Source organism: Cottoperca gobio, chromosome 17 (genome assembly GCF_900634415.1).
Source record: "Cottoperca gobio chromosome 17, fCotGob3.1, whole genome shotgun sequence".
Classification (NCBI taxonomy): domain Eukaryota; kingdom Metazoa; phylum Chordata; class Actinopteri; order Perciformes; family Bovichtidae; genus Cottoperca; species Cottoperca gobio.
Window position 1 is genome coordinate 12,349,893 of NC_041371.1, and position 27,930 is coordinate 12,377,822.

Sequence of the window (27,930 nt, forward strand, 5' to 3'; positions counted from 1 at the left end):
ACACACAATCTGAAAATGTTTGAACTCTTTTTACAAAACATTATGAACAACCTGACAGTTCTTAAAAAAGGTGCAATTTCAACAACAGTATTAGTTTATCATTCACACATGTGTGTTACAACTTACAGATCACAGTGTATCTACAAAGGCTTTTACGTTATGATCAAAACAACACATTTTTACACTTTGCAAAGTGATCCTGCAGGCCAGATCTGGACCCTCTGGCGGGCCGGTTTTGTCATGTTTGACACCCTGCATTAGATAAAAGGCTCTCTATGAAGGAGCAGCTTAATTCCCCATAGAATAAGGATAACATGTGGACAACATCCGGTCACATCATACATTATGACTGGAAGTGATGCGTTTTAACAGGTGCACCTTACAGATTTTTACCATTTAAACCTGATTTTATATGCAGGTATACAAATGAATAAATACCTAGTAACCAGTGTGAGTGTAACACACATCGTCTCTGTAGTTTGTATGGAATTTACCTTGTAAACCTGCAATAACATGAAGCTTCAGTTCTACAATATCTACTTTGCCTGTGGTCATTCTGGATTGAGCTCTGACTTGCACTGGGAATCTTTTAATTTTTCATAATGGAAGCTAAATGTGTTTTGTACATTTTATATTATACACTTTTAAAAAAATTCAGTATGTGTTTATTCTTTAACACATGCTAAGCTAACCTGTAAAAATATGATCCGACGTTTTCTACTATATGTAAGGCACATGTGTGGAGGAAACTGAAAGGACATGTGTCCTTCTCACATGGGAGACAACCTTGAAGCACATCAACCTTTCAGCAAATCGCCATTCTAACCTAATTATAGAGGTGTAGAAGCCTGATATAGCTGCCTAAACAATTAGTAAGTGCAGTGTTGGGAGGAGAATAATCCCGTTAAGAAGGCTACCAAGAGCACTTTAGAGCAAGAGTGTTTCTATCCATGCTGACAACTGTCTGCACCAGGGCATGTAAGACTTATTTAATTTACGGTGGCATTCAGGGAGTGGCTGCTTGTTATATCAGGCCTTTTTCAGATGTGTCGGAACTCTTCTTTTAATGAGTTGAGAAATTGCCCCCAAAAATGTCAAAACTAATTATATATTCAGTGTGATACTTCATCACAGGTTTTTAATTCCCATACAGGGGTTCAGCTCCTCTTCAGTTGTTGCGTGTGTTAGCTGCCTCCCTTGCATAAGCTTATGAGGCTGCTTGTTATTTCTGAGCGATCGATACGCTGGAATATCTGCGTGCCAAAAAGCAACAGTATTTTAAACACAGTGTTGTTTAAGGACGGTTTTTTTTACGTTTAGCTATATGGGGAGTTTGCATCTATTGATCACAGTGACCAATATGGATGAGTGTGCTTCAATGACTGTTCCTTAGGGACGTATGGCTCTGCTGATACTTTTCTGAGTGAATAGAGCAGAAAATAAGATGTTTACATCACAAGAGGAATGAGGCTATTCTGGATGGAAAATGAGCTGGATTATTTTAGATAATAGTTTCTTTCAAAGCCCTGGTCACATGTGGAATCAACAGGCAGATTGGCATACCATTAAAGTAATCTTTCTTTCTCTTCATTTGTATTTTATTTTAATATATTTTCCTTCAATTGACAACCCCAAATGAGAAAGATGGAATGTAAAAGAAATTGTTCCACAATATATCTCAACATTTTAATGTGCATTGTTTTTCCCGAAGCCACAGAGAGACAGCCTCCTGACAGTTCATTTAGAAATGGATTGGAGGAAGTTGCAGGCAGTATGAGTCATAAACTTTAATCTTTTCCATGCACCATTAAGCTTGCTGAAAATCGAAGAAATGCTTTTAGAGTGAGGGCACAAATGACTCAATATGTGGGTGTGAACACGACAACACAACAATTCCAAAGTGAGAGCATCACCTTTACAACAGGAACATATGTGTCACCTGTCGTGCCCTCATACTTTTTACATCATTTACTGACATCAGCACTAAGTTAAATATTTCTCGTCTAGGCTTGTCCAAGTCACAGAAGGCTTGTTTGCAACATGTCACTAACTAAAGTCAAACAGAATATCCTGGTGGGAATAAGTACAAGCTGAAGTTTTAACATTAACCACTAGCTGCTATTAAGGCTCAAGTTTATCACAGGAATAATTATACACAGGTAGCACTTTTACATGATATAATGACTCACTAAATGTTATATTAATATACACTATTTTAGAGCTTATATATTAAATGTTAATTGTCCCCACGTTTGTCATCTGTCGGTTGCCATGGTTTCCTACAGACTTGACAACGGCTGATGACTCTTTGTAGAGACGGTCCCTTCACTGTCTGACGAACAGGTTTACTATAGGTGAGAACAACACACACACACACACACACACACACACACACACACACACACACACACATGCGCGCACACACACACACACACACACACACAATGTTAGAAATGAAAGAAGTGGTTAAAGGCGCTCAGAGCAGAGCATGTATCAGGAGAGACTTCAGAGATTTGGTCCAAAGTATACTGGAGCACAGAGATTTAAAGGGACAGTGTGTAGTATTTACGGCGATTTATTAACAGAAATGGAATATAATATTCATAACTATGTTTTCATTAGTGTTTAATCACCTGAAACCAAGAATCGTTGTGTTTTGTTATCTTAGAATGAGCCCTTCATGTCTACGTAGGGAGTGGGTCCACCGTGTTCCACCGGCATGTTTCCACAGTAGCTCAGAACGTACAAACCAAATACTGGACCCTTTCGCGTTTTTACGTTACCTGAAGGCCACCATAGTTCTCCGACAAGCTTGTAAAACTGCGGTAACACCAGATTACTTCTGAGTGGAGGGGAATGCATTTCGGTTGGTTGAAATCTGCAACCGCAACGCTAGATGCCTCCAAATCCTACACACTGTACCTTTAAGGCAAAAGACTCTTTTGTATTAAATCCATGTGTAAAAGTATACTTTGGACCGAGTCTCTGAAGTCTCTCCTGATACAATGCTATAAAGGTAATTATAAATAAAAGTAGAGTTTTGGATTACAGCTGTATAATGGCTTGATTTAAAGTAACATGGTTCATTACCTGCACGTAACCAAATCACAACAAAAATAGGATAAGATTTTGATTCTGAAACAGCATTGTGGTTATCATAGGACACACCTGTGAATGATGTGATTTAAACTGCGAAAGAGAGGCATCCCCCTTGGAATGCATCCATGACTGTTAACAGAGAAGGTAACAGCTTACCTGAACATGTTGTTGGGGTCCAGGGAGGCCAGCCAGTAGCTATAGGAATCAGGATAGTAGTTACATGTTCCCCTGCCGTGACACTCTATGAAGGGAACTTGGCGGAAACTTTCCAGACATGAGCCAGGAGAAACCAGCGGCTGGGAAGAGCCATCTGCTCCAGCACCCGTTTGCTAGAACGGATGAAGGTTAGAGGAAGAAAATTAAATGGAAAATAGTACATGAGAAGGTGGAGGGACTCACAAGAAGAAAAACACGTCGATGTCGTTACCATGACAAATGAGTATCCAGTCCATAGGGACTCCCAGCCTCGGGGACATTCAGGTATTAGAGTTGTCTGGCTGTGGACGGCTATGACATTGGAGGTAGTTTCACACACTGAGCACCTAAACCACACAAGAATACAAACACCTATATTAAAACCGCCCCATGAATATGATGTTTGGATGTTTAACTAAGGTGCAGCTGGCAATGTTATCATACAGTAAATGTTTTTATCATGTGATGGCAATATGATAGGTAATGCCCTGCTTACCCTGTGTTTATTTGTTAATTATTTTTTCGTATATGTGTGCATGCTCCTGTCCCACCTGCTGATGTAGGAGGCCAGCCTATCCCCCGTGATGGAAACCATGTTGGCAGGCATAAGAGTGTCAGTGGACAACCAGTAGGAATAATCGTTACGAGAAGCATAGCGGCAGTTTGACTCTGTGTCACAGAACAGGAAGGGCATGGTGGAGAAACGAGGGAGACAGCTTCCCGTGGTGCCTGAGAGACGGTGTCAGAAGTGTCATAAAATGCCTCAAGCACAGACACAGGTTTTTAAGATGCAAACACTGCAAATGATTTTATATTTGTGAAGGTTTCCGTGCTCTTACCAAGGTCCTGACCATGCGCTCTCTCATTTCCATTGATGAAGAGGAAAGAGTAACCCGAGTAGATGAGGGTGGTACCATGAGGGCAGTCAGGGATGCTGGTGCTCTGACTGTGTCTGGCTATCAGGAAACTGTGAACATAACTTGGTCCACCATTGCCTGGCAACCCTGGAGGACCCGTGTTGCCTGGGTTTCCAAGGCTGCCTTCTTGACCTGCAGATAAAACACATTATAAAAAAAACTAAACAACAACTATAGAATGGTAACAACTGACATTGTGTGAGCGATTCTTTTTGAGTAGGGCAGTGTACTACAGTCTTTGTCACTTCTAACTCTCACTGTCGGACTAAAGAGTGAATTTTTATTATGAAATTCATATGCCGGCAAGGAACTTAACCGGGAGGGCGTCACACGAGGTTCATGCCCCATGATGTGGCCACATACTGTAGACAGGCATTAGAGCAAATACCTATTGTTATCGTCATAACCTATCATCTGGTCTGCACACACATACACACCTGGCAGTCCAGCTCTTCCTTTGTCTCCTTTGTGGCCAGTAAATCCAGGCTGTCCACCTGGGCTGGAACCACGCTGTCCTTTGACGCCTTGCTGACCTGGAACAGAAAGATTCAGTGTCGCATAGTGCAAAGTAAACCAGCTGATGATAACAAGCAAGAGATAAGTTGTCCATTTAGCAAGCAGACGTCACGATACACACGATGTTGAGTTTCAATGTTTGTTTTTTGTTTTTTTACACTTTCTTTATTATATTTTTAAGTAACATAAACAATACATAACTACATCATTATACAAACATACACAAGAAAATAATAAATAAAATAAAGCTAGTATTTAACAATTTCCAACTTCATTCAATGCATTTGTTAATGGCATGAAAAGACAAGGTGCAGTATCCTTGGCAAAGCACCACATCTTAAAATCAATGCATAGACTGAGCTGAGATCAAATTTCGGACCTGGATGGCCTGGTGTTCCTGATGGTCCAGTGCTCCCTGGGGCTCCTCGATTGCCAGGGAAACCATGTGGGCCAGGAAGTCCTAGTTCATACCTCGCAACGAATACTGCTGCTTCACCTTTGGAGCCTGTAGTGACAGAGCAGGAGCATTTAACTGATCTACGGGATGTCTAGAATTAGTTAAAGCCAGTAAAAGGCTGACAGTGACAGTATTCATGTGATGGACAGGTTATCTGACAGTATTCTGAGGAGAATTGCATCTCTGCTGGAAGATTTTAACAGAGCTCAATATTATTTCTGGTTATTTTGAGTCGTAAATCAAACTTTTGCCGTACCAGGTCGTCCAGGTAAACCTTTCACCCCAGATGGACCAGGAGGGCCTGGGATGTATCCAGGGTCTCCCTTGCCACCTAAAACACAGAAGTCATAAATATATTTCAAGATAATTAGCTTGTTATTTTATCCTATTGCATACATTTTCAGATATGACAGATTCAAATAGAAATGAATCCTCATAAATCTTTATTCTGTCCCATTTGTCTTTCATCTCAGTCGTGGGAACATAAATCCATTGTGGACTATTACTCTTCTGTGAGGACACATCTGCTGTTGTTTGGGAAATAATTGAAAGAGAATACCTAATCTCTAGGCTAAAGTGGAAATGATAGATTACCAGGGTTTCCATAGATTCCACGAGGACCAGAATCACCTCTTGGTCCCGGTCCTCCAGGTCTGCCTCTTGGACCCTGGGGAGGCAAATGAAAGGTCAGAGATTAGACTTTTAGCAGTGCAATGTTGTGATGTACTGCAGATAATACTTTAAATAATTATTTTGGATATTCGGCTGAAAGAAAAGGCACACTGTTAAAATATTCTGTCATTTTAAATTGTGTGCTGAGCACTTTTAACAAACGAAAATCACAACTCCTTTGTTCAATACAAATATGAATGAAAGCAGAACAATGGACTTGGCATTTGTCCTGTATTACAATATACTGTAGTATTCATAAATGTTCAGCTCACTTACTGCTGGTCCTTGAGGGCCTGGATCTCCTCCAGGTCCACTATAGCCTGGGCCTCCTGTAACACCTGGGTCCCCTCTGTCTCCTTTTAGCCCAGGCACTGTTGGCCCTGGAGGGCCATGTGGGCCACGATAGCCTACATATAGAGAAGGGAGGAGAGACTCACTTTAGTATAAAAAAAAAAAAGTAAAAATGTGACAACCGAGAAATAAGATAAGAAAATAAGGAATTAATGTCAAAATATTTTTTGGATTTAAAAGTATGTTTGCACACCAGAATATAATGCAATACCCCACTGCTCATAGCGTACACCTGATACAGTGTATCTCTTGGAAAAGGACACTATATGTAAGACGTTCAGTGCTCTAGCTGTGTGTCCTCACCTGGGCTACCGGAATTGCCAGGATGGCCGCGGTCTCCTTTTGACCCAGGAACACAAGCCCCTTCTCTCCCTGGTAGTCCTGGCAGACCAAAGGCTCCAGGTGGACCTGGAGATCCTGTGTCTCCTATTGGTCCAGGACGCCCTGCAGAAAAAAAGCCGGGGGGACCAGTGTTCCCAGGGGAACCTACAGTGCAGAAACACATAGACGAAGGTGTTCGTGAGAAATGTGTTTTGTGCTATGCAATATAACAGGTACATAATAGTGCTCATATGGGCGCCATCAAAACAAAACTCTGAAAACTCTTGTATTGTTTGATATTATACATTGCCTCTTTACAAACTTCATTTTATAATAATGAGACAACATAATAGACACAACATTATGTTTTATGTTGAACCAATTTCATTATTCGACCTCTATCATGTGTATTGTTTTTTTTCAGAGCTTATATAACACTTGCCATTAAAGATGATAGGCAATTTGCATTTCATTGAAATGCATTTTATTCAGACTCATAAAGACAAATGTGAAAGCACCAAGTGAAAACTTGAAAGCACCAGTTTAACAAACATATATACATACTACAGACTGCCAAGACTGTTTTATCTCCCATTTCTCATAATTGTCATACTTCAAATGATACTGAAAAAGAAAATACTGAATGTTATCAGGACAAAACTCAAGACAATAATTCTGGTTTATCCGACCAGTATCATCCAAATATAACAATATATAAGTATTTTTAAGATTAAGGAAAGTCTTGAAAAGGATGTCGTTTACCTGAGACTCACCTTGTTGACCTGTGTCACCACGCCTACCAGGTGTCCCTCCTAATAAGTCTACAGAGGAGAGATGGAAGGAGAAGTGACTTTTTGGCTGCAGCCATGGAGCTTTGAAAGCACCATCAGCTATGATAGAGACACTTTTCTACAGTAGGTTTGTCATATACAGGATGTGCAGGAGTTCAGAGAGCCATACAGGACTTTTCACGCAGGATTCCCCTTACTAGTTTCTCCTTTCTGCCCTGGTGGTCCAGGGATCCCATCCCGACCCTGGCTGCCTTTAGGACCTGGATAACTACTGACACCTGGCCGGCCTGGGTCACCTGAGGCAAAGCGATATGAAAACAAGTAAGGCTGGGGTTAAACTTCAAAATAAAGTACAAACAAAATAAAGCAGTGAAAATATATGCCAATTCAAGTTCCTTGCCTTTCAAAAGTGACTACAGTAAAGTTCATACTGTAGGCAGCACTTTTAGAATTTGTTGTGCATTGATTTAGTAAAAGGTACATTTTCTGTCTTTAGTATAATATTAAAAAACAATTACTTCAAAAGGAGTTTACCTGCTGGTCCATTGGGTCCTACCCGTCCTTTACTTCCTGGAGGTCCATTTGAACCTTCAGACCCTTGATAGCCTGGTGTGCCTGGATTAGCAGGGTGGGGACAGGAGACGGGTGAGAGGTTAACTGAGTGTGAGCAAAACCTACAACCATCATAAACTGACTTATTTTTGTGATCAGTGGTAGTAACCATTTTGTCCAAAAGACCCTGGGTTTCCTTTGGCTCCACGGTTTCCTGGTAAACCTAAAGGTCCAATAGAGCCAGGTTCACCTTTGTGGCCCTTCACACAAGTATTGGTTGTGCCCGGTTCACCCTGAGGACAGGAAGAACAATAATGAGGAAAAGAGTGAGGAATCATCGTTAATTATAACTGACACATATATTTTTTTAATCTATACACATATATATACTACTACTATTCTACTCTCCTCTGCTGTGTCACTAACAAAGACTTTTTAGATCAGTCATCAGTACCTTTTGTCCTTCTGGTCCAGGTGCTCCATATCCATAGAAATTTGGCTCTCCATTAACTCCTTTGTTACCAGTTGGACCTGGTGCACCATCTTGACCTGGCCCTCCAGAGATTCCTTGATCTCCTTTTAATCCATTTGGGCCTGTGAGGGTTAAACCAAACAATTATTTTAGGTAAGATATATTAAAAGAGACCATGATATCAACAGCTGCAGTACAGTAAAATACGGTAAAATTATTGTGACCCTTTTAATGGTTATTAAAAGTAAAAAATGTGAATTGGTTATATATTTGTTACTATAGAGATATTTAGTTGTATTACTGTACTTTAATTTTTGAGGTTAGAGATGTGAATTTGTATGAAAGTAATCAGTGTGTATGACCTTAAATAAAAGTTTAGGTCTTACCTGGAGGCCCTATGACTCCTGGGTCTCCTGGAGCTCCAGGTGACCCAGAACCTCCTTTTGAGAGCACTAATCCATCAACACCTGGATCACCTGGCGGACCTTGACAATGATAGGCACACAGCAAAAATGCAGTTCCAATATTATTAATATATATATATATATATATATATTATATATTCAATATTGATTTGGTGAACAAAAATACTGAAAAATGTATTGTAGCAAATGTGAAGGTAATTTAAAACCTCTTTGCCCAGGACCCCCTGGTGATCCACCGATCCCTCTCTGCCCTTTTGGTCCAATACTTCCAGTATCTCCGGGGGCACCAGATATACCAGAGTAACCTGACAAAGTACAAGTAGAGTTAGAAGAGTATCACCATCTAATAGGCTTAACTAAAGAGAATAACAGTAAGACTTGCAAAGACTGACTTCACATGTACTCTTGCTTGAAATTAGTAAAAAAAAAAAAAAAAAGATCCCTTAAAAGATTTGAGTTGTGTTTTTTGAAACAACTGTAAGCATTGTGGAATGACATTTTTATGAGAAGAATTGACTGTAAAGCTTACCCGGATTGCCATAGTCCCCTGGGGGCCCAAAAGCATTATTTGGTTGTGGAGATGAAAGGCCTGGAAGACCCGTGGAACCTGGTTCACCATTCATGCCTGGTGGACCCCGGGCACCTCTGGCTCCCTCTCGCCCAGGGGCACCTGTAAATGGAGGCATTAACGCCATCATGACTGTAAACCTCATATACATCTACAATAAATCACCAATCATTGTTTCAGATCTGATGGAAGACTTTGTCTTAATTTACCTTTATGTCAAAGATGTGTAGTTGATGTAGTGTACAGTCATCTACTTGTCTATGAAGGTGTGTGTGTGTGTGTGTGTGTGTGTGTGTGTGTGTGTGTGTGTGTGTGTGTGTGTCTACCTATTTGGCCAGGTTGTCCGATAATTCCAGGCATCCCATCTGGTCCATATCGTGGTAACCCATCTGGTCCAGGGTCTCCTTTCAGTCCTGAGTGAGTGGAACACATGAAAACAAGCTCTAAATACAAAAAACGTCTATAAAAACATGGACATATAGTTTTCTTATGCAGTACAAGGCTTAGGCAGTGAATACAAAAAAGTATTCAAAGTCAGTTAAAAAGTTGAAAATCTTCACTTCATATCTATCAATTATTAAATAATTAAATATTATCAAATAAGTGTTTCAATCTGTGAGAGAAACAATGCCATACCTGGTTGACCGGGCAGACCATGGTGTCCCTTGATCCCTTTTTGTCCAGTAAGCCCATGTGAACCTGGCACTGATGGCCCCAGAAAACCAGGTTCACCGGGGGCACCAGGACGACCAAACCCTGGCAACCCTGGGTTTCCTTTCACACCAGATGAGCCATTAGATCCTGGGATAGGGGAGACAGAGAAACAGAAGATAATGGATTTGGGGAGCAGAGAGAAATATGCAGGTATTGTATGGTGATGGTGAAAAAGTATTTGTTTTCCTATAGGAATAAACTGTCCATATGTGTTGGAAAGTGTTGAATTATGGGGAAGATAGTCCACATTTCATTCTCGTTTATCTTTCACTATCGGCATTCATTGTCCATCTGGTGTTGACAGTTAATTATATCACATGACTTCGATTTACACTGACCTGGATGTCCTGGATAACCATCTGGTCCTTGTGGTCCAGGTAAATCACCTTTACATGAATCTTTATTACCAGGTGGTCCTGGGGTCCCGACAGAACCTTTAATTCCTGTATGTAACATAGATTAGAGCGGTAAATAAATAAACAAGTGTTTGTAGGAATATGTATGCAATGCATGTACATGTATCTGTGTGTTTGAACCATACATTATTATTGCATATTTGTGTGTCTGTGAGCTACAGTTTTATATTTGATTTATGAGTACCCTTTATTCCTGCAAAACCAGTATTGCCAATAGGTCCTGGGAACCCAGGTAGGCCAGGAATCCCAGGATGTCCTACAGGTCCCTGAACTCCTTCTTCTCCTGGAGACCCTGGGGGTCCTGGGGGGCCAGAGTATCCAGGGCCACCATCACCCTGATGATCACAGCATATTATTCATTTATTAATTTACTAATGCCATGCATAACATTCAACACTCAAATAAATTTCTTTCAAGGGGAAACCTTTATTGTATTCTAACAGAAGTTATGGCAGAAAACCCCCCCAATGAAATGAGCACATGAACGTCCTGGAAAACTGTTAACTTCCTTAAAAACTGTGAATATTTAGCCATGGCTTTATCCTGCACTACTAACTAAAAGGTACAACCAATAAAGTCATTGCGTTTCTGCTTGTCCACTTAAACAAAAGTAATTTTCTCCATAACAGATTGGGTCACACGATATCAATCTTCTCATCAAACTCTCGGTAAGGAAGCAAAAAAGCCTTTTTCCCCATATGTCTGTTGACCCCTCGCTGTCTAATTTTACACCCCAACAGAAATGATATCAAATTAAGACGGATACCAATTCAGGGAACCTTTATATAATTATTATATCCTGTTTGTCATCTGCATCTGTATTACACAGTGTAAACCCTGTCCAATACAATACTATATGTAGATGTACACTACTGTATAATAGTCCATATATATATGGCAGACTTTGTTTGTGTCTCTGACCTTCAGTCCTGCAGGTCCAGGAAGACCTTGTGAACCTGGCCGACCAGGCAAGCCACTAACTGGAAATCCTGGGGGTCCTGGGTGCCCCTTGTTACCTGAACACACACACACACACACACACACACACACACACACACACACACACACACACACACACACACACACACACACACACACACACACACACAAACTGTTAGCTGTTCCCCATTCTCTTAAGGAGGTATCAAAACAAATTCCATAGTCACTTAAACTGTAATACTGATAGTACACCATGTTCTCTATAACAATCTTGAATCTGTTATCTGTGTGTCTTATTTTGCTTGAGCTCAATAGCACATAGATTACCTTTCTGCCCTCGGATCCCTAGCATTCCAGGAAATGACAGCTCACCGCTTTCTCCTTTCTGTCCTTGAAAACCTGGTGTTCCTGGGGTACCTGGTGCTCCGTGAAAACCTGGATGTTTGTTGGTAAGTATAAAGATGCTTCCATCATCTATTGTATGATAATGTGAAGAACATTTATCAATCCATCAAGATATGCTTACCTGGGAGTCCGGGTGAACCAGGCAGACCTTTAAATCCAGGTGGTCCAGGATGTCCTTTGGTGTAGATGTGGCTAGATTCACCTTTCTGGCCTACCAATGAAGGAAGTGAGAGAAGAAAGGTCACACAATGGCTGTGAGTCTTTCTGTCTATCTATTGCGTGTTTATGTGTAAATGTCTGACAACTTGTATATTGGTCAATGTGTTTCTTTACCTGGAATTCCATGCTGTCCTGGCAGGCCAGGTACACCAACATCTCCCGGACTTCCTGGAAGTCCAGCAGGTCCATATCCCACTGACCCAGGATAGCCAACTGTTCCTGGTATGCCTAAAGAACCTGGTGGACCTGGGAAGCCACGGTCTCCCTCTGCACCAGGGAAGTGATGCTAGAAGAAAGATGGAGAACTTATTTTAACAATAATTCAGAATTAAACATTATGTTGGATGGCCTCTTACACATGGATGAGAATTTAAGAACATTGAAACATGTAACACCAAATAGCTAAATAAAGGGCATGTTAAGCTCAAATCTGTCAAAACCTTCTCACCGAATCCCCCGGAGGCCCTTGGTCGCCTTTGCGACCTGGTTGTCCAGGAAACCCAGGAAGGGCATCTGCACCAGGCCTGCCAAGCCGTCCCAGGTCTCCTTGCTCTCCCTTTATCCCAGCAGTGTTGTATGAATACGAGTCTCCTTTTTGTCCTGGAGGACCTGGAAATCCCAATTGACCTATAGGACCCTTCAGAGAAGAATTATTGTTATTGTTATTATTATACTTCTTGTTAAAAAAACTACTTTGTTAAAGACATGCTTTCTTACTGGTCCTCCTGGTGAGCCATTAGGTCCTGGGAAGCCTGGATCTCCTTTAGCACCTGGTCCTTGATTATATCCTGAGCAAGAGAAAGATACAGAATGTCTATTCCAGTTTTAAATATTTCATACTGGCCAGTATTACCAAAACTTTAAAAATGTATTTGAATGTAGAAGAAGGATGGATTTAGTAGAATCTGTGCGTTTTCATGCAGTGAAGGGTTTTTACCAGGGATGCCAGGTTGGCCACGGGGACCCGGCGGTCCTGGGATTCCAGATCCGATACACTCATAACAGGACTCCCCCTTCAGTCCTGAACAAAAAAAAAAAAACAATGGAATATTTTTAGTGAATCCCATTTATATTCTTCATCCTAACATTTCCTCTCCTTACTCCCTTCAGTTCATTAAAACCTCTTAGCGTGTGCAGGCCCGCCGGCGGGCCCAGCAGGAGTTTTATTGAGCCATGTACAAAAAATTAAAATAAATTATATTGTTGGAAAGCTTAGAATCTCGTCTATTTAGATATTGAGATGAAAATCACAACAGCAGGTACAATCAGCTCCTCAAACTAGCAAGCACACTAAAAATCATAACTTTGAGCCCACTTACCTATAAAGCCTCATAAATATCCTCTTTTCAGCAATATTTTGAAAAAGACGCTCCTAAGGCATTGCCAGATGTCCACACGTTCATTTCCGGTAAAAAGATATCCACTGTGAACATCGTCACATCGGATAAAAGCCCATGAACAGGTGTTGCAATCTGTGAAATCAGCTGATCGATTTTTACATTTTGTGATCATAAACAGTCATAACGTAATATCTCGTGCATTCAGCGCTGTCCAGTTACTTCCTGAATGTTAGGCGGAAGCTTAGCGTTAGATTGACACTTCGTTTGAGCCAATCGGAGCTTCTCTGACTTATCTACAAACTTCATGCTCCAATGAGTGTCAACTTGACAAGGAAGTGCCCACCCTCTTCTTTCATTGACAGACTGACCCAGGATCAGCTCAGACTCCCGGTGGTGCGCGCATCGTATGGACAATGAACGCCTCGTTCGTTAGATGCGTCACTTCCCTTGGTTTGTTTTTACAAAATAAAATTTATTTTCAAAATTATATTTATTATTTATTGTTCAGAAGAAAATACAAAAGAAACATAAAAATATTAGAAAAAAATGTGTTTATACTTCACTTACTCTGTGTGATTACTACTAACAGGGAATATGGGTATATAATAGTTATTTATAAATAAATAAAAATAATATTTATTAATAAATATTATAATATCTCCAAATTGCTTGTGTACGCCTGGTGTTACTCTTAGACAAACCTGTCTAATAAATTAAGTTTTTATCCCTTTTTATCTGAAATTTGGTGGTGAACTTGATAACACTTGGTTCTATGTTTCTATTGTGTATTTCAGCTCGGGACTACCAGCTTTACCATCTTCAGGCATCTTTTTCAACAAAGAAATTCTGGCGGAGTGTATTTTCATCAAATTCAGTATATTCAGACCACTATTACTCAGTGCCAGAAGCACTTGGAGTGATTATTCACTGTTCTGCAAGAACAATAAGAGAGTTATCTTTTGAATGAAACCAAAATCATGCAGCTGGTGCAAATGGTTGAAGAGCAGCTTTCAATTTACTTTAAGTATGTCGTTTGTAGGTATTTTCGGGTAAATTCGCCCACACACTAAGTTAAAGGGCTGCATAAACTGCTATGTAGAAACAACTGCACGTAACAGTCTACCTGTATAGCTTATTAATGGGAATTAGCAGGTCAGAAGAGATTTCAAACCAATAAGAAACAAGGTAAATGGTGACAATTAATTTATGAATGACATTTAGTTTCTCACCTTTCATTCCAAACGTCCCAACATATCCCGTAGGTCCAGGTTCACCCTGCATCCCCTTCATTCCTGGGAGACCTTTGGTAATCCTGTCAGCTGCAAGCAATACCAACAACAGTCCATCAGTCTGCTAGTTATGGTTTCCCAGAATTGCCACATTTATACCAAATGCATTGTTTTTGGAGTAATACAAATGATCAACTTGTCACCAATAGTGTGCCTACCATAACTACAGTAGTTTGAATTTGAATCCAACATCAAATTTATTTTCAACTTGTAGTCTCAATGTGGATAAATGGTCTCACTTGTAGATAAATGTGGGCTCATTTGTAAAACACAGAGCCCGGCACTTATTATCCATTACATTCTTCTTCTTTTTTTTAGCCTTTATTTATACAGGTAAAATCTCATTGAGACACAGGGTCTCATTCTCAAGAGAGATCCTGATGAGATGGTAACAGTACGATACAAAGTTACAGACAGCCAGGATATTAAACACAGAGGCAACAGTCAAATAAAACATCATAAAAAAGAATCGGCATTGAAAATTGAAAAGTGCTCAGAATGAGGTATTACATAAAGCTAATGTGTGTGTGCATTGGTGTAAAAGAACCGCAGACATTTCTTTACATAGCAGAAAAGATTTCCAACGATCCTTTGTAGACACTCTTGTCTAGTTACTGCTACAGCTCCGTAACCTTACTGTGACACTGAAGAATCCTATAGAATAAAGGATTTACAAACTAAAAGGTTTACATAACTGAAAACATACAGGATTATCACCCATGGAAGAAGTTTATGGATTTAATCAATATATTTGAAAGAATTCCTGGCATTACTGAAAGTGGAAGCAATACCAGAAGTAATAGTAGTTTGGATTGAATAACTTTTTAGAAGGAAGGAATTTAAACATACTTCTGTCTTCAGGAGGTCCAGGTGGGCCTGTATCCCCAGGAGGCCCTTGTTCACCATCATCCCCATCTTGACCTGAGAGTCCCGGATAAATATCCCCAGGCTCTCCAGTGTCCCCTTTGGGGCCTGGAAAGCCATTGGGACCATGTGTGCCTGGCACATAAATCCCAGATGAATGGCCTGTGTAATGTAAAGAGACAAGACTGTAAGCAATACATTTAAGGAAAACAAAAAATCCCAAGTATTTATACTGTACATTTTAAATACAGTACAGAGTTATTAGGACATAGAGATAGAAAGGATTAGAAAAGCTTCTTCATTACACACCTGGAGGGCCATCAGATCCAGGAAATCCTACAACACCTGCGAAAAGAATAGTCACTTGTATTATTTCTGTACAGGCACGTCTGCTAAAAGCAAACATCAATTTATAAACTCATAACCACCACTGCTACAGCAATAGAAATGGTCAGACACTGTCTTAAGCCTTCACTGGATCTGCTTGTCGTTCATCTCACTATGTCTCAATCTGCTTATTATATAGAATTAAGTTCATCTACCTTGACGCCCAGGGAGCCCAGGTGAGCCTGAGAAACCAGGGTCTCCGCGGTATCCTTTCAGTGGCTCAGTCACAGGCCCAAATATCTTTAACAAAATCACAGGGGACATGTAGTGAAATCAGAGTGGAACAACAAGAATAGCTTGATATAATTATATTGTGGAACAGTGGTTCCCAACCTGGGGTCTGGGCTCCCCTCAAGGGGGCGCTAAAGATCACAGGTGGTTCGTCAAAATTAGATTTGCACGTGTATAACTACCACTACTTACTGGACAGTTTATACAAGTCTGTTTAAACAACTATTTCAAAAGATAATTTTTTTCTTATTCAAAAATAGTTTGCTATTTAGTAGGCCACACCTTTGTCACCTCTCAGCCTCTGTGACCCGCACTCTCATTGCAGCTCATCTGCGCTTTTCCTGGAGTCAGAGCATCACTAGAGCATGAAACAAATTGTCTAAAGGAACATTAAACATGCTGATGACTCATCAGTTTTAAAAAAGAAAGTAAGGCTATATCTTGAGAATTACCTTAACTTTGGTTTTTATTGAAGGACAGAACAGGTCTCGACCAATGTGTCATTTGCGTTGAGAAGCTAGCTAACAACAACATGAAGCCAAGACATTTTTTAATTCTTTGAGAGGAAAAAGCAGACAAAGGGTGATGACGTCATGAAATATAAAAATAGGGGGTGGGGGGGGGCTCAGCTTTTCTTAGATGCATAATGGGGGGGGGGGACGACACTGCTGTAGAACACTGTTTTATTGATAATTTGACATTAACATTGAAAATAGCATTGGAAACTGGCTTCAAAATACCAAAATGTTCAGGAGTACTCAGTAAAAAATGAAAAGAATATACTCACATCTCCAGGTGGACCAGGGGGACCCCTATCTCCATTTTCACCCTAAATATTAGAGTTCCCAATCAAAGGATGATGACACAAAGCATTCCAACCCACCAAAAGACTAGGTATTGTTAATGGCAATAACAGATCACTGACCGTCCCTCCTGGTGTCCCTGGATATCCTGGATCACCCATGGGTCCGGGCCTTCCCTAAAGAAATCTAGATTGTATTCAAAAGCCACACACATAATACCACAATGACTCTGCACACATACATATTCATAGCATAGTAGAACAGTACCCCAAATGTTTGTCCAGGATCACCATCCTTTCCTGTCTTTCCCTGTAAGGACAATTGAAGACAACAGTGAGGAATCGGCAGGTTCAGCTTTCTATAACGGTATCCTTTAATTCATTTCATAATTAAGAATTCATTTTTGGTTGGCATCACATGACACTAATCATGAAAGAATTTGGGATTGAGGGGAGGCCCCTCTTTCATTACATAAGGATAGATGGCTCCTTCCTCAAAAGCAGTGGCTCAGTTCAGGTGCATGCCACGAGCCTTCAAAGATAGAAAATAAATGAAATAAACCTAAATAAATTCAAACGGTTTTGAGTCTGCAGCATGTTGTGTCCCTGTTGTCTTCATGTTAAATGAAAAACTGAAAAATCTGCATATATCTGGCGATCCACATGGCACACAGCATTTTGGGTCAGGCTCAGATTTTAAATTCTCAGTCATGTTGGGTGGCTTTGATGCATGGATTTCTAAAAATCATCAAAGCCACTGAAGTCAGATTAGTCAGCTCTAGACTTGTTGCTCCCTTTAGGGGCGCTCTAAATGTTGTAGAAATAATTCCAAGGCATGGCAGAGCTGTACCCTCCTCAATGTGGATTCAGACTAAGGTTTTGACCCAATACTTGAGCTTAACCCTTTCCCTTGTTTGTGAGCAGCCGTTATTGTAGCGCTTTTTTAGGGTGGGTCTTCAAAAAGTGAGCTTCAAGGGGTAGTGGTAATACCGCACACTGTAACTTGACTTGAAGCTATTTATGAGCAAACTGATTTAGGATGAAAGTGTGTATGAGGATCGAAGGCTACTTTAATTTTCTACCATAGGAGAAAATTGTGTCGTATTAAGGAAATCGCTGCATCATCTGAGTGCCTCCCTAAACTTCCGTCTATCCTCCAGGAGTAGCACATTGATAAGTTCAACTGACAGAGGAACAAAGAATAAGGGCCTTCATTCTTTTGCCTTTCCTGTGAGGCAATGTGTCAAATCACATTGAATTTAATGCTGCATTACTGCCCTCTGCTGATCATTCTTTTTCTTAAACTATTCCCAAAATGGTACCGGTGGCCCTTCAATGCAAGGTGAAGTGGTGACCTGTGAACAAACATCTCTGTTTGCAGGTTGAAAGATATCGTGCTAAAGTTAACACTGCACATTTACATTTTTTCACACCACCGCATTTCATATGTTTGCGCAATCGGAAAGGGAGGCTTAAAGATGGGGGTGAATGGAATAAATGGCATGTAGGATCTTACTTCTGGACCCTCCTGTCCTCTGTCTCCCTTTGCTCCTTTGCCGGAATAATCATAACCAGGGTCTCCCTGAGAACAGATTGAAATGAGGGATCAGAGAGATAATACAAAACACTAACAAGGCAGAACAAAGATCAGTGAGAGCATTCAGTTAAACATGTGTATACTTACTGGTGCACCGTTGCAGCCTTTTTCTCCTAAATCTCCTCTGTCTCCTTTTACATCCTGAATAAGACACGAACGTCAGGTTATGATTCATTAGTTGCAATGACAACATTTGCAGTCATCTATCCGTCCAACATTTTAATTAACCATTTTGACATAACATTTCCGTGGACATGCCTCCAAGAGGAATCCTATAACATATATAAAGAAATATCAAACTAAAATGAAAAGATGACTTTAAAAGTGACTGAGAAAATGGATATTGCTAAGAGGACGAGTCTTTCCATTTGGACACATTGTGACCTTTTTCTCTAATTTAAGAGAAATTAGCACTTTCGTCAGAGCGGTATTTTGAATCTTGGGGTTCAGGTTAAATTCCGGCTGTTCAAACAGCCCCTGCAAAATAAAAATAATTGTTCCAGCTTTTAAAGTGTGACACCATCGGGATTAGATCACTGGCTCTGAAATGGACTTCATAGGCACTGTCATTCAGGGCAGTAGTAACCCCAAAAAAGACAAGATATTGCAAAACCATTTTTCTCTGTGTAATATATTTTGCTGACCTCAGTCTGTTACTGTACCTTAAACAAGATACTCCCACTGACAAACTCGTTGATCCGACCCGGTGGCCCCGGTGGGCCTTGTGGTCCTGGTCTCCCCTACATCAAACACATTTAGATCATATTCAAACAGTACTACGGCACAATACACACGGATAATGTCATCATCACGTCCCAGAAATGTACAGAGGTAAAGAAAAGATAATGGTGCTATGTTGTGATATCAATGGAACCTACTCTCCGCTTTAATTAAATGTACAGTAACCTTATTGATAAAGTTTAACAATGTATTTAAACTATAATTACCGCCTTGGGGTTGTATACCGCCACCAACCAGTCAAGTTACAGTTTACATCCACGTCTGTCCAAAATGTCATCGCTTCATCATTTTATGCTATTAGACATTTGTGTGACACTTTAAACCTTTCTCCCCCAAATCCTAATCAAAGTCCAAGTGGATGTTTGTGTCAATTCGAAGAAATTCCCTCCAGGCAGTCCTGAGATCTCGCATTCAGAAGAATGTGACAGACGGACGCATATCATAACAGATGTACAGACAGCTGTACGGAAACATTTCTGTTGCCGGCACAGAAGCATAACAAGAAATTACCCGTGGCCCACGAGGTCCTGGGATACTGCCTATGCCTTCTTGACCCTGTAGGATGGAAAAGCAGTTGTAATTTGTCAGTTCAAGAAACTCCTTTTATTTTGCATTTTTCTCCCAGTTCAGTTATAGTCAGGTTCTCAACAGTCAGGTTGTGGTCATTGCTGCCAGCTCCCACAGATAAGATTAGACTGCCTGTCCTCTAATACACTAAATCCTATCACTACCAGTTTCACTGACTGAAAGGAGTTTCACAGGAAACCTCGAGACCGTAATATATGGAGATGTTCACACTACATTCCAAAACACTGCCCTACTAAAAAAAACAAGCACCGTGGCCAAACAGTAGTATACACAAAAACAACTGCTAGGAAATGTTTACACTTTGTGTGAACATTGTTAACTATAATAATTGGAAACAGACCAGACCAAAACAAAAAGCTAGACACCTAGTTGATACTCACACTCTTTATCACAGGGAAAGGTTGTCACATACGTACACACAAAGTATTCATCCATATGAATTAGAATTACCTTAGATCCTACAGCCCCAGGACGACCAAGAAACCCCTGTTCATAAAGAATGTATACAGGTATATCAGACATCACATAATAACTTTTACCGAGCGCTATATGTACTCTCTGCAAGGCGACCCCAAAAACTTTACTCACGACAGAGCCCTGTCTTCCACGGTCCCCTGTTAGTCCACGGTCTCCAGGGAAACCTGGATTTCCCTAAAATAGAAGAGAAGTTTCCTCTATATAAATACACATAAATGTAGGAAAATGTATTTTACTATAATGGAAAATATTGCACAAACAGAACACTATTCCTGTTGACAGAATCTAAATAGTTACCGGCTCTCCGTCCCTCCCAGGTGGCCCATGTGGCCCTGGTATTGCATTCCCTGATACCCAAGATTCACCCTGTGAAAAGGAGGAAGTAAGTTTAGTTGTTAAAACTACTGAAATTAGTGTAAAAATACCTGGTCATTTCAGTCGGAGATGTAATAATATTTAAAATGTTCATATTGCAACGCTATTTCACAGTTTGGCTCTGCAGGTTTCATCACTCATCTGTATGAGTCTGTGCACTTGACATGCATGCACATGAGGGGTTGCACCTCTATGAAATGACGGCATAAACCTAACTTCTCATTCACCAATTCAGCAACTAGTGATTATAGAACAAGCTTTGCTTTCTAAAGGGTTTCAAGAGGCTTAAGGGGCCAAGCTAGTTAAAGGTCTGCGTTGCAATCATATAGACATATGCATTAGAAGTGCCAATGGTGACAAGTGGACTGACAGTAATCTCTCACACTTACAAGTGCTCTTTTACTTTTATTTCATTAGTCAAGGTACACTACTGTTTGTGATGTAATATGTCAAATTGGAGACTTTTTGTTGCAGTTCATAGTGAACCATAATTGTTTTTATTGTTTCTGTTTCAACAAACGAAATGTTTTAACTGCCATGACATTGATGTCATTGAGGTAAAACAACCCAGAAATGCTCAGGCAGTGCAGCAGTTTGAGCAACGTGTCTACACAGTAAAACAGTGTTGGGATTAGGGAGTAGCCAAACAGTAACCTGATGTATTTATGTACTGTATGCTAATCAGGCAAGAAGAATTGAAGAACGTCTAGTCAAGTCAAGTTTAATTATAAAGCACATTTAAAAACAACCCACATTGACCAACGCGCTGTACAGACGAGAGCAGGTAGCTAACACAACATTGACATAAACATCAATGCAGACAGCTCGTCGGCACTAATAAACAAAACATAGGCATAGACCCAATCAGCCACATCAGGAGTCAAACACTAGAGAATATGTTCTGAGCCTGGATTTAAAAGAGTCAAAGGAGGGGGCCGATCTGATAGGGAAGGGGATGCTGTTCCAGTCTAGGGGCTGCAACAGAAAAGGCACGGTCACCCATGAGATTAAGTATAGACCGCAAAACAGGCAGGAGCCCCAAGTCAGCCGACCTGAGGGACATGGAGGTAGAACATGGTGTGATTGACGTGGGGTTTGACAAGGGTGGACAGGTTGCCAAGACTGTTGGTCATCACTTTGATGGAGTCACATGGAACCAAAAAGAACAACTTGCTTTCATTAAGCTGCAAGTAGTTTTGTGCTTTATGTCCTCAAGGCAGTTCATTAGACTGATAACATTGGACCGATCATTTGGTTTCAAGGGGATATAAAGCTGTGTGTCATTGGTACAGAAGTGGAAAGGAAATGTTGTATTATTTAATGATTTTGCCTGAGGGGAAGCATGTACATGTACAACAGAATTTGACCTAGGACGGAACCTTGTGGGACACCGCAGGAGAGACCAGCTGGGGGAGAAGAAATGTTGCCCATGTTGACGGAGAAGCTTCTATTTTTGAGGCGGCGACATCAACACAGAACCTGTCCTGAAGACGTTCTATAAAAATGTCATGTCATTGCATCAAAGGCCTCGGTGTGATCAAGAAGAGCCAGGATGGCACAGACACCGGAGTCGATAGAGAGGAGAAGGTCATTGTACACTTGTGCCCCGGTAAACCCTAAAACCTGACTGAAATCTCTTCAGGATGTTATTTTGGTGTAGGTAGGGCAGCAGTTGACTGAGAATAACCTTTTCGAGAACCTTTGAAAGCAATGGAAGTTTAGAAATAGGTGTAAGCTATGGATCCATTTCTAGCATGTGGTCAGTCCACTTATTCAAAAACATGACTACAGAGTTAACAGATCCACACCTTATGGCAAAGCCTGTGACAAAAAATCATCATGATTACAACCTATACTAATGCTCACAAGAAAAACGTACTTTCTGATGTAGTAGGTCTATAATGTACACTCAATGCTAGCATTTTTGTGAATGCAAAGAAACATGAACAGTTTTTGACCTGAAAATTAATTTGTGATCTGAGAATGAACACATTTCTTGTTGCAAATAAAAGGAAGGTGGGACTTAATATAAGGAACAAAACAATCTTTAAACTAGTTATTGGTCTCACATGGACTAGGTACAAGAGCTCTGGGAGCGTGGGGAGGCATAGAGGCCGCCTGCTAGTGCACTGTCATGTTTTTCTTGGTGCATCAGGATCCTGCTAATAAACTTTTTGAAAGGGGCAGCAATTCTGCAGTTTCACCCTTCCTAAGTACAAAAAGTACTAAACAACTGACCGTGGGTGGCACAGCATCCATTTTATTACCTTAGGTCCAGGCAGACCAGTTGGACCCTGTAAAGTAAAGAAAAAGCTGAAGCAAATTTCAAACAGTAAACATATCCCTAACAACAAAAGACTGAAGTTAAAAGGAAGTGTAACACATTAAAACACTTTATCTGATTACGGCATAATTTCAAATAAATAACTTACTGCATATCCATCAATGCCATGGGCCCCGGGAATACCAGGAAGTCCATCTTCTCCCTAAAAGTATGCAGTGTGTTCAAAGTATGCAAAGATGGGTTCAAGTTTGATTGAGAATAGAAAATGTTTGATACATAGCTCCATAATCAAAGCTGCTCCATTATGCAAGTATCTGACAAATAAGGTCAAACTATTGCATGGAAGACATGCTACCATACCACTGTTTATATTGTTTATATATATATATATATATATATATATATATATATATATATATATATATATATATATTTATATGCAATCTTTTCTTACGTCTGTTCCATTGCAGCCTGTAGCCCCTGCGGCGCCTGGAGGCCCTTGTAAACCTGGGATACCCTGTAAGAGAATATCAGCAGAAGTTAAAAACTGTATTAGTCATCTATGAACATATGCAGGAACACGCACTTATACAATACATAAATCAGATGATGAACAGAGTGACACGGATGTATAAGAGCGTAAAATACCTCACCGGTAAACCATGAGACCCAGCAAATCCTGCTTTACCTTTGGGTCCCTGTAATGACAGCAACAAAACCAGTATACTTTTTAAAAGGAACACCGAAGATACAGAGTGGATGGCTACCACAATGTGAGCATGTTGTATACATATAGGTATTATACACAAGCAATTTATAACTACATTTTCACTCAGAGACATCAAAGAAACACGCAACAAGCACCCAAACAGACAGTTATGTTACCAGATCGCCTTTTAGCCCCTCAGGTCCATGAGTCCCAGTGTTGCCCTGTGAAAGACAGCAACAGATAATTAACCTTAGTGATCTGGTTAGATGCAGTATAAGCACAACTAAAAGTGATGTCTAGGTACACAAGGAGAGAATGTATTTCATCACAGTCTATACACAATGTTGCCGTCGGACAACAGTATCTGATTTGGAGATTATTATTATTATTAGATTATTATTTGGATACAGAATATAAGAGTGAAGGAGCGACGGCAGCCATGATGGAATTCTACCTTTGGTCCAAAAGGCCCAGGGTGACCATCTGATCCTGGATGACCCTTTGACCCCGAGGGACCTAAAACTCCTGGAAAACCTTTGTCTCCCTGTGAGTGTATGTGTGTGTATATATGAGAGAGAGAGAGAGAGAGAGAGAGAGAGAAGAGAGAGAGAGAGAGAGAGAGAGAGAGAGAGAGAGAGAGAGATAGAGGAGAGAATGAAAGAAGAGAGAGAGAAATGAGACGCTCAGCCCGCCCCCGCGCGGCAGCGCGCATGACGAGAGCCGCTATAGAGATCGCTCTCACATCGATCGACAGAGAGCTCTAACATCCCTCCCCTCTCGCGCGATCGCGCCTCCCCCGCACGAAAGAACGAACGACAGAAGAGAGAGGAGAGAGAGAGAGGAGAAAAAAGGGGGCAGTAAATAAATTAAAAACATATATTATATAGTGTATACATATACCTGCCGTTGAACGTACTATAATAATGATAATGATAATGATAATAGGTAATAGATAATAGGTAAATTAAACTTAATTGCACTTACATAATTGAAGACTTTGATTTACACATGTAAAATCATAATTTTCTGTTTTCAGTTTGCTTATGCCTAAGTTTCCAAATATTACTACTGGAGACAAACCTGTAACAACATCACAAAACATGAATAATATAGTATATATATATATATACATATATATATATATATTATTGTCAAGTGTTAGACGCTGTATTAAAAGGCCTTTGACAGTGAGACTGATAATTAGCAAAGTGAATAGGGAAACGATTTACTTCTCAATCACAGTGTAACGTTAATACAAACAAATAGAGTAAATATTAGTTTTGATGACTGTGTCTATTTGCTGTGTGAATTTCAAATATGCAGTTTTTTATAGTCACATGGTCTTCTTGCTGAGGCTGTATTACACTGGAGGGGTTTCTTGTCTTCTACTCTCGCTGCTCGGAGCTCACAGGGAGTTGATTTAAAATGAAACAGCTGGTCGCTCTTGAAAATGCTAAAACAATTATGAAGGATGTTGAGACACACTTAATAAGCTTTTCAGCTAAGATATATCTAGACCGTTCACCTGCTTTGACTCGTGTAGCGCGGGACAACTGCACCTCAAGTGATTTGATCGTGAACATTGTGGTGTTTTTAATGCAACGGGATGACGAGTGTTTCACACAGACAATAGATGTTCCACTCACCCTGCTCCCTTTCACTCCTTCACAGTGGCATCTTGACTTTCCATTGCACACACACTAAAAATAAAAAGTAACATTGTTCAACATGTATTGTGTAAATGGAAAACAATAATTTGATCTTATATGGATATAGAAAGGAGTAGTTTTCAAATGTTTTCGTCCATGCCCTCCTTATGAAGTAAACCATGCTTTCCCACACTACTGTAAACCAATTTAATTTCTACCACCCGTTAACCATAGTGAGGAAACTGGTAGCACAACGAGTCAAGTTGAACATGAACTACATTTGTCCTTTCACCTGAATCTTGACAGTTTCACTCGTGTGAAAGCACTCTTGTTGTTGTTGTTGTTGTTGAATCAGATTCCTTCACCCCCCCCCACACCAAGGTCATGTGTACCGCCCCCCCCCCCCACCCCAACCGCCATCCTTAATGGCTCTACGTCCCCAGAAGGGTCCACTCCACAGCTTGGGAACCACTGGATCTACAAACACTGAAGACTGTCTGCTGATGAATCAGTCGCAAATTTTAAAAACATTTTCAAAAATGTGTTATTCGCACAATGAAAAGGGTTTAGTTTGGGAGCATTTGTGGAGGATTTATGGAAGCAATTTGCCCAAACAACATTCATTATTCTCCACTGTCAAGGGCTAACACCTCCTGTGTCTTTGTTCAACACAGTGGCTTTTAATTTAAAGGCTGTAAACATTAGTGCTTATCACCAGAGGAAAAGGTTAATTGAAGCTAACAGACCAAGAAGGTGGAGCTATAGTAATAAAATATGCTAAAATGTGCAGTGGGTTGTCTGTAGGCTAAATAATAGGTCAGCTATAGGCTACAAGGCTACTAAAATAATGAACCATTATCAGTTAATAAACTAGAATGCACTGCTCCTGGACAAAAAGTGGGGGACATTGGGGCTGATACCATTTCTTTTATACCTTCAAATTGGCTCATTCTGTAATAAATTACATTTATTTGTGCTCATATCATGATCATTTTGGATGAAAATTGGAAATTGTTATCGTTTTCTTATACGGTTGGAGATGTGTTTCACCATGGCTATAACAGCATCATTTTATTATCAGTTTCTTTATCAATCTAGTCATGTACAAAATGTTTTTTATGGGAAAAACTATGCTTACTAATATGTAGATGTCTCTTTTCTTTATAACCTTTCGGTCTAGTGCTGAATGCCTGTTTTGCTTATTTTCCCTTTTCTACCATATCCTGTCCCCTTTCCATGACCTTCCATAAAAAGGCCCACCAACATAGCCCAGTGAAGTGAATACTGTACACAATAAAGTAAATGTGCAAACAGACTGCAACAAAACCTGCATCTCTTCAGGATACAAGACGTTTTAAGTTAAGCATAGACACTACAGTTACAAACAGACCACGGCGTTGTATATCTAAGTTAAGGCTGTAAGCAATGAATGTCGCGGACATTGTACACAACAGGGAACACACAAGAACCGTAGTGTTACAGAATTATGCTGTTCTCCCATAAACAGTAATTTTGTGCTTTTTTGTGTGAGAGAGCTTTAGCAAGAGAGTCAAACTAAACAGCACATTATGCTTTAAATTATGCAACAACATTTTTTTAATGTTACAGATGCATTGCTTAAAAGGCAAGTTTTTTTTTTTATAAACAAAGTTCACAAATACAAATTCACCAATCAACCATTATAGCTCAGCAACTAACCCAGTCTCTGCAGTCTGACATGGAAGAAAGAACAAGCAACATTATGATTCTGACAGGATTAAAATAAGACTGAGTTCCCAGTGTGTACAGTATGAAATCAAAGCACAATTAATAGCTAATATAGTGTTTGCATTTCCATAGCTGTGCTGTTAGCTATAATAAATAAGAACTTTCTACATTGTTATGTCAGTAAGGAAAATAAAATATCTTACATCTTTGGCCCCGGTGCCCATCAGCATCACAGCAAACAGGATCAGAGGAACTTCAAACACTAATCTTCCCATGGCTCTTTTCTTGTTTCAGTTACATTAAACGCACAGGAGTAACCACAGACACCTCAGAGGTGATGAATGTCTATTTGAGCGTCCTCCTCAGCAACTACCCTTTACATTACACCCATCCACTGCTGTGCTACGCGAGATGTTAGGTCATGGCTTCGGTTAAATTAAAGTTCTCAGTGTGGGTTAAAGTGCCTGATAGACAGGACAGCCCAAGAGGGAGGCGGCCTGAGCTTACTGATGCGAGTCAACCCCAATCATCATCCTTCTCCTCGTCTCATCCCCAATGCTTACAAACAGAGGCAGTTCCTCTGTTTGGTTTTCACTGATACAGAGGCAGGAGATTAGTTTGAATCTTGTCGGAGATTATCCTGCTTAGGGCACACTGAGGCGTTCATGAACATTTATTTGAGCTTCTGAATTTGGGTGAGTTGTGAATGTTGTTTTTGTGTGCATGATGGACTGCTACCTATAGTGTACATGGGGTGCAAACGCTCTCAGCTGGCTGGGAATGATGCCGCAACAATTTCTTTTTCAGTAGCATATTTAGATTTCTTTTGAAGTCATAATTGTATGTACTACATTTTACCTC

At 40.3% G+C, this 27,930-nt stretch overlaps 1 protein-coding gene across 1 annotated transcript; it reads right to left on the minus strand.

Annotated features, from left to right (window-relative positions):
- Window positions 1-120: 120 nt before the first annotated feature.
- LOC115023038 (collagen alpha-5(IV) chain-like) lies at window positions 121-27,493 on the minus strand. The gene is made up of 52 exons (XM_029454178.1): window positions 27,273-27,493; window positions 25,360-25,413; window positions 24,168-24,257; window positions 23,890-23,934; window positions 23,658-23,702; window positions 23,459-23,521; window positions 23,153-23,206; window positions 22,988-23,014; window positions 20,643-20,711; window positions 20,457-20,519; window positions 20,319-20,354; window positions 19,791-19,835; window positions 19,202-19,279; window positions 18,627-18,680; window positions 18,459-18,524; window positions 17,211-17,252; window positions 17,066-17,119; window positions 16,928-16,969; window positions 16,065-16,149; window positions 15,832-15,867; window positions 15,508-15,684; window positions 14,599-14,688; window positions 12,967-13,050; window positions 12,747-12,817; window positions 12,478-12,666; window positions 12,144-12,315; window positions 11,932-12,021; window positions 11,733-11,840; window positions 11,388-11,482; window positions 10,651-10,801; window positions 10,389-10,493; window positions 9,973-10,137; window positions 9,663-9,749; window positions 9,298-9,438; window positions 8,975-9,073; window positions 8,730-8,828; window positions 8,326-8,465; window positions 8,041-8,164; window positions 7,854-7,934; window positions 7,517-7,615; window positions 7,302-7,349; window positions 6,511-6,693; window positions 6,133-6,263; window positions 5,779-5,851; window positions 5,441-5,515; window positions 5,107-5,232; window positions 4,649-4,744; window positions 4,134-4,343; window positions 3,846-4,023; window positions 3,527-3,641; window positions 3,256-3,428; window positions 121-2,348 (listed from the first exon to the last, which is right to left on the minus strand). Exons 1-52 carry the CDS (start codon window positions 27,342-27,344, stop codon window positions 2,237-2,239), a joined length of 5,007 nt encoding a protein of 1,668 aa, XP_029310038.1. The 5' UTR covers window positions 27,345-27,493; the 3' UTR covers window positions 121-2,236.
- Between the last annotated feature and the right edge of the window lie 437 nt (window positions 27,494-27,930).

Bases quoted from the DNA above. Each gene is read 5' to 3' on its own strand.
- LOC115023038 (XM_029454178.1), bottom strand. From the start codon at position 27,344: ATGGGAAGATTAGTGTTTGAAGTTCCTCTGATCCTGTTTGCTGTGATG. The intron at 12,667-12,746 runs GTAAGAAAGCAT...TCTTCTCTGAAG, and splicing joins ATGGCTCACCAGGAGGACCA to GGTCCTATAGGTCAATTGGG. The intron at 10,802-11,387 runs GTCAGAGACACA...TGTGATCATCAG, and splicing joins CTGGACCTGCAGGACTGAAG to GGTGATGGTGGCCCTGGATA.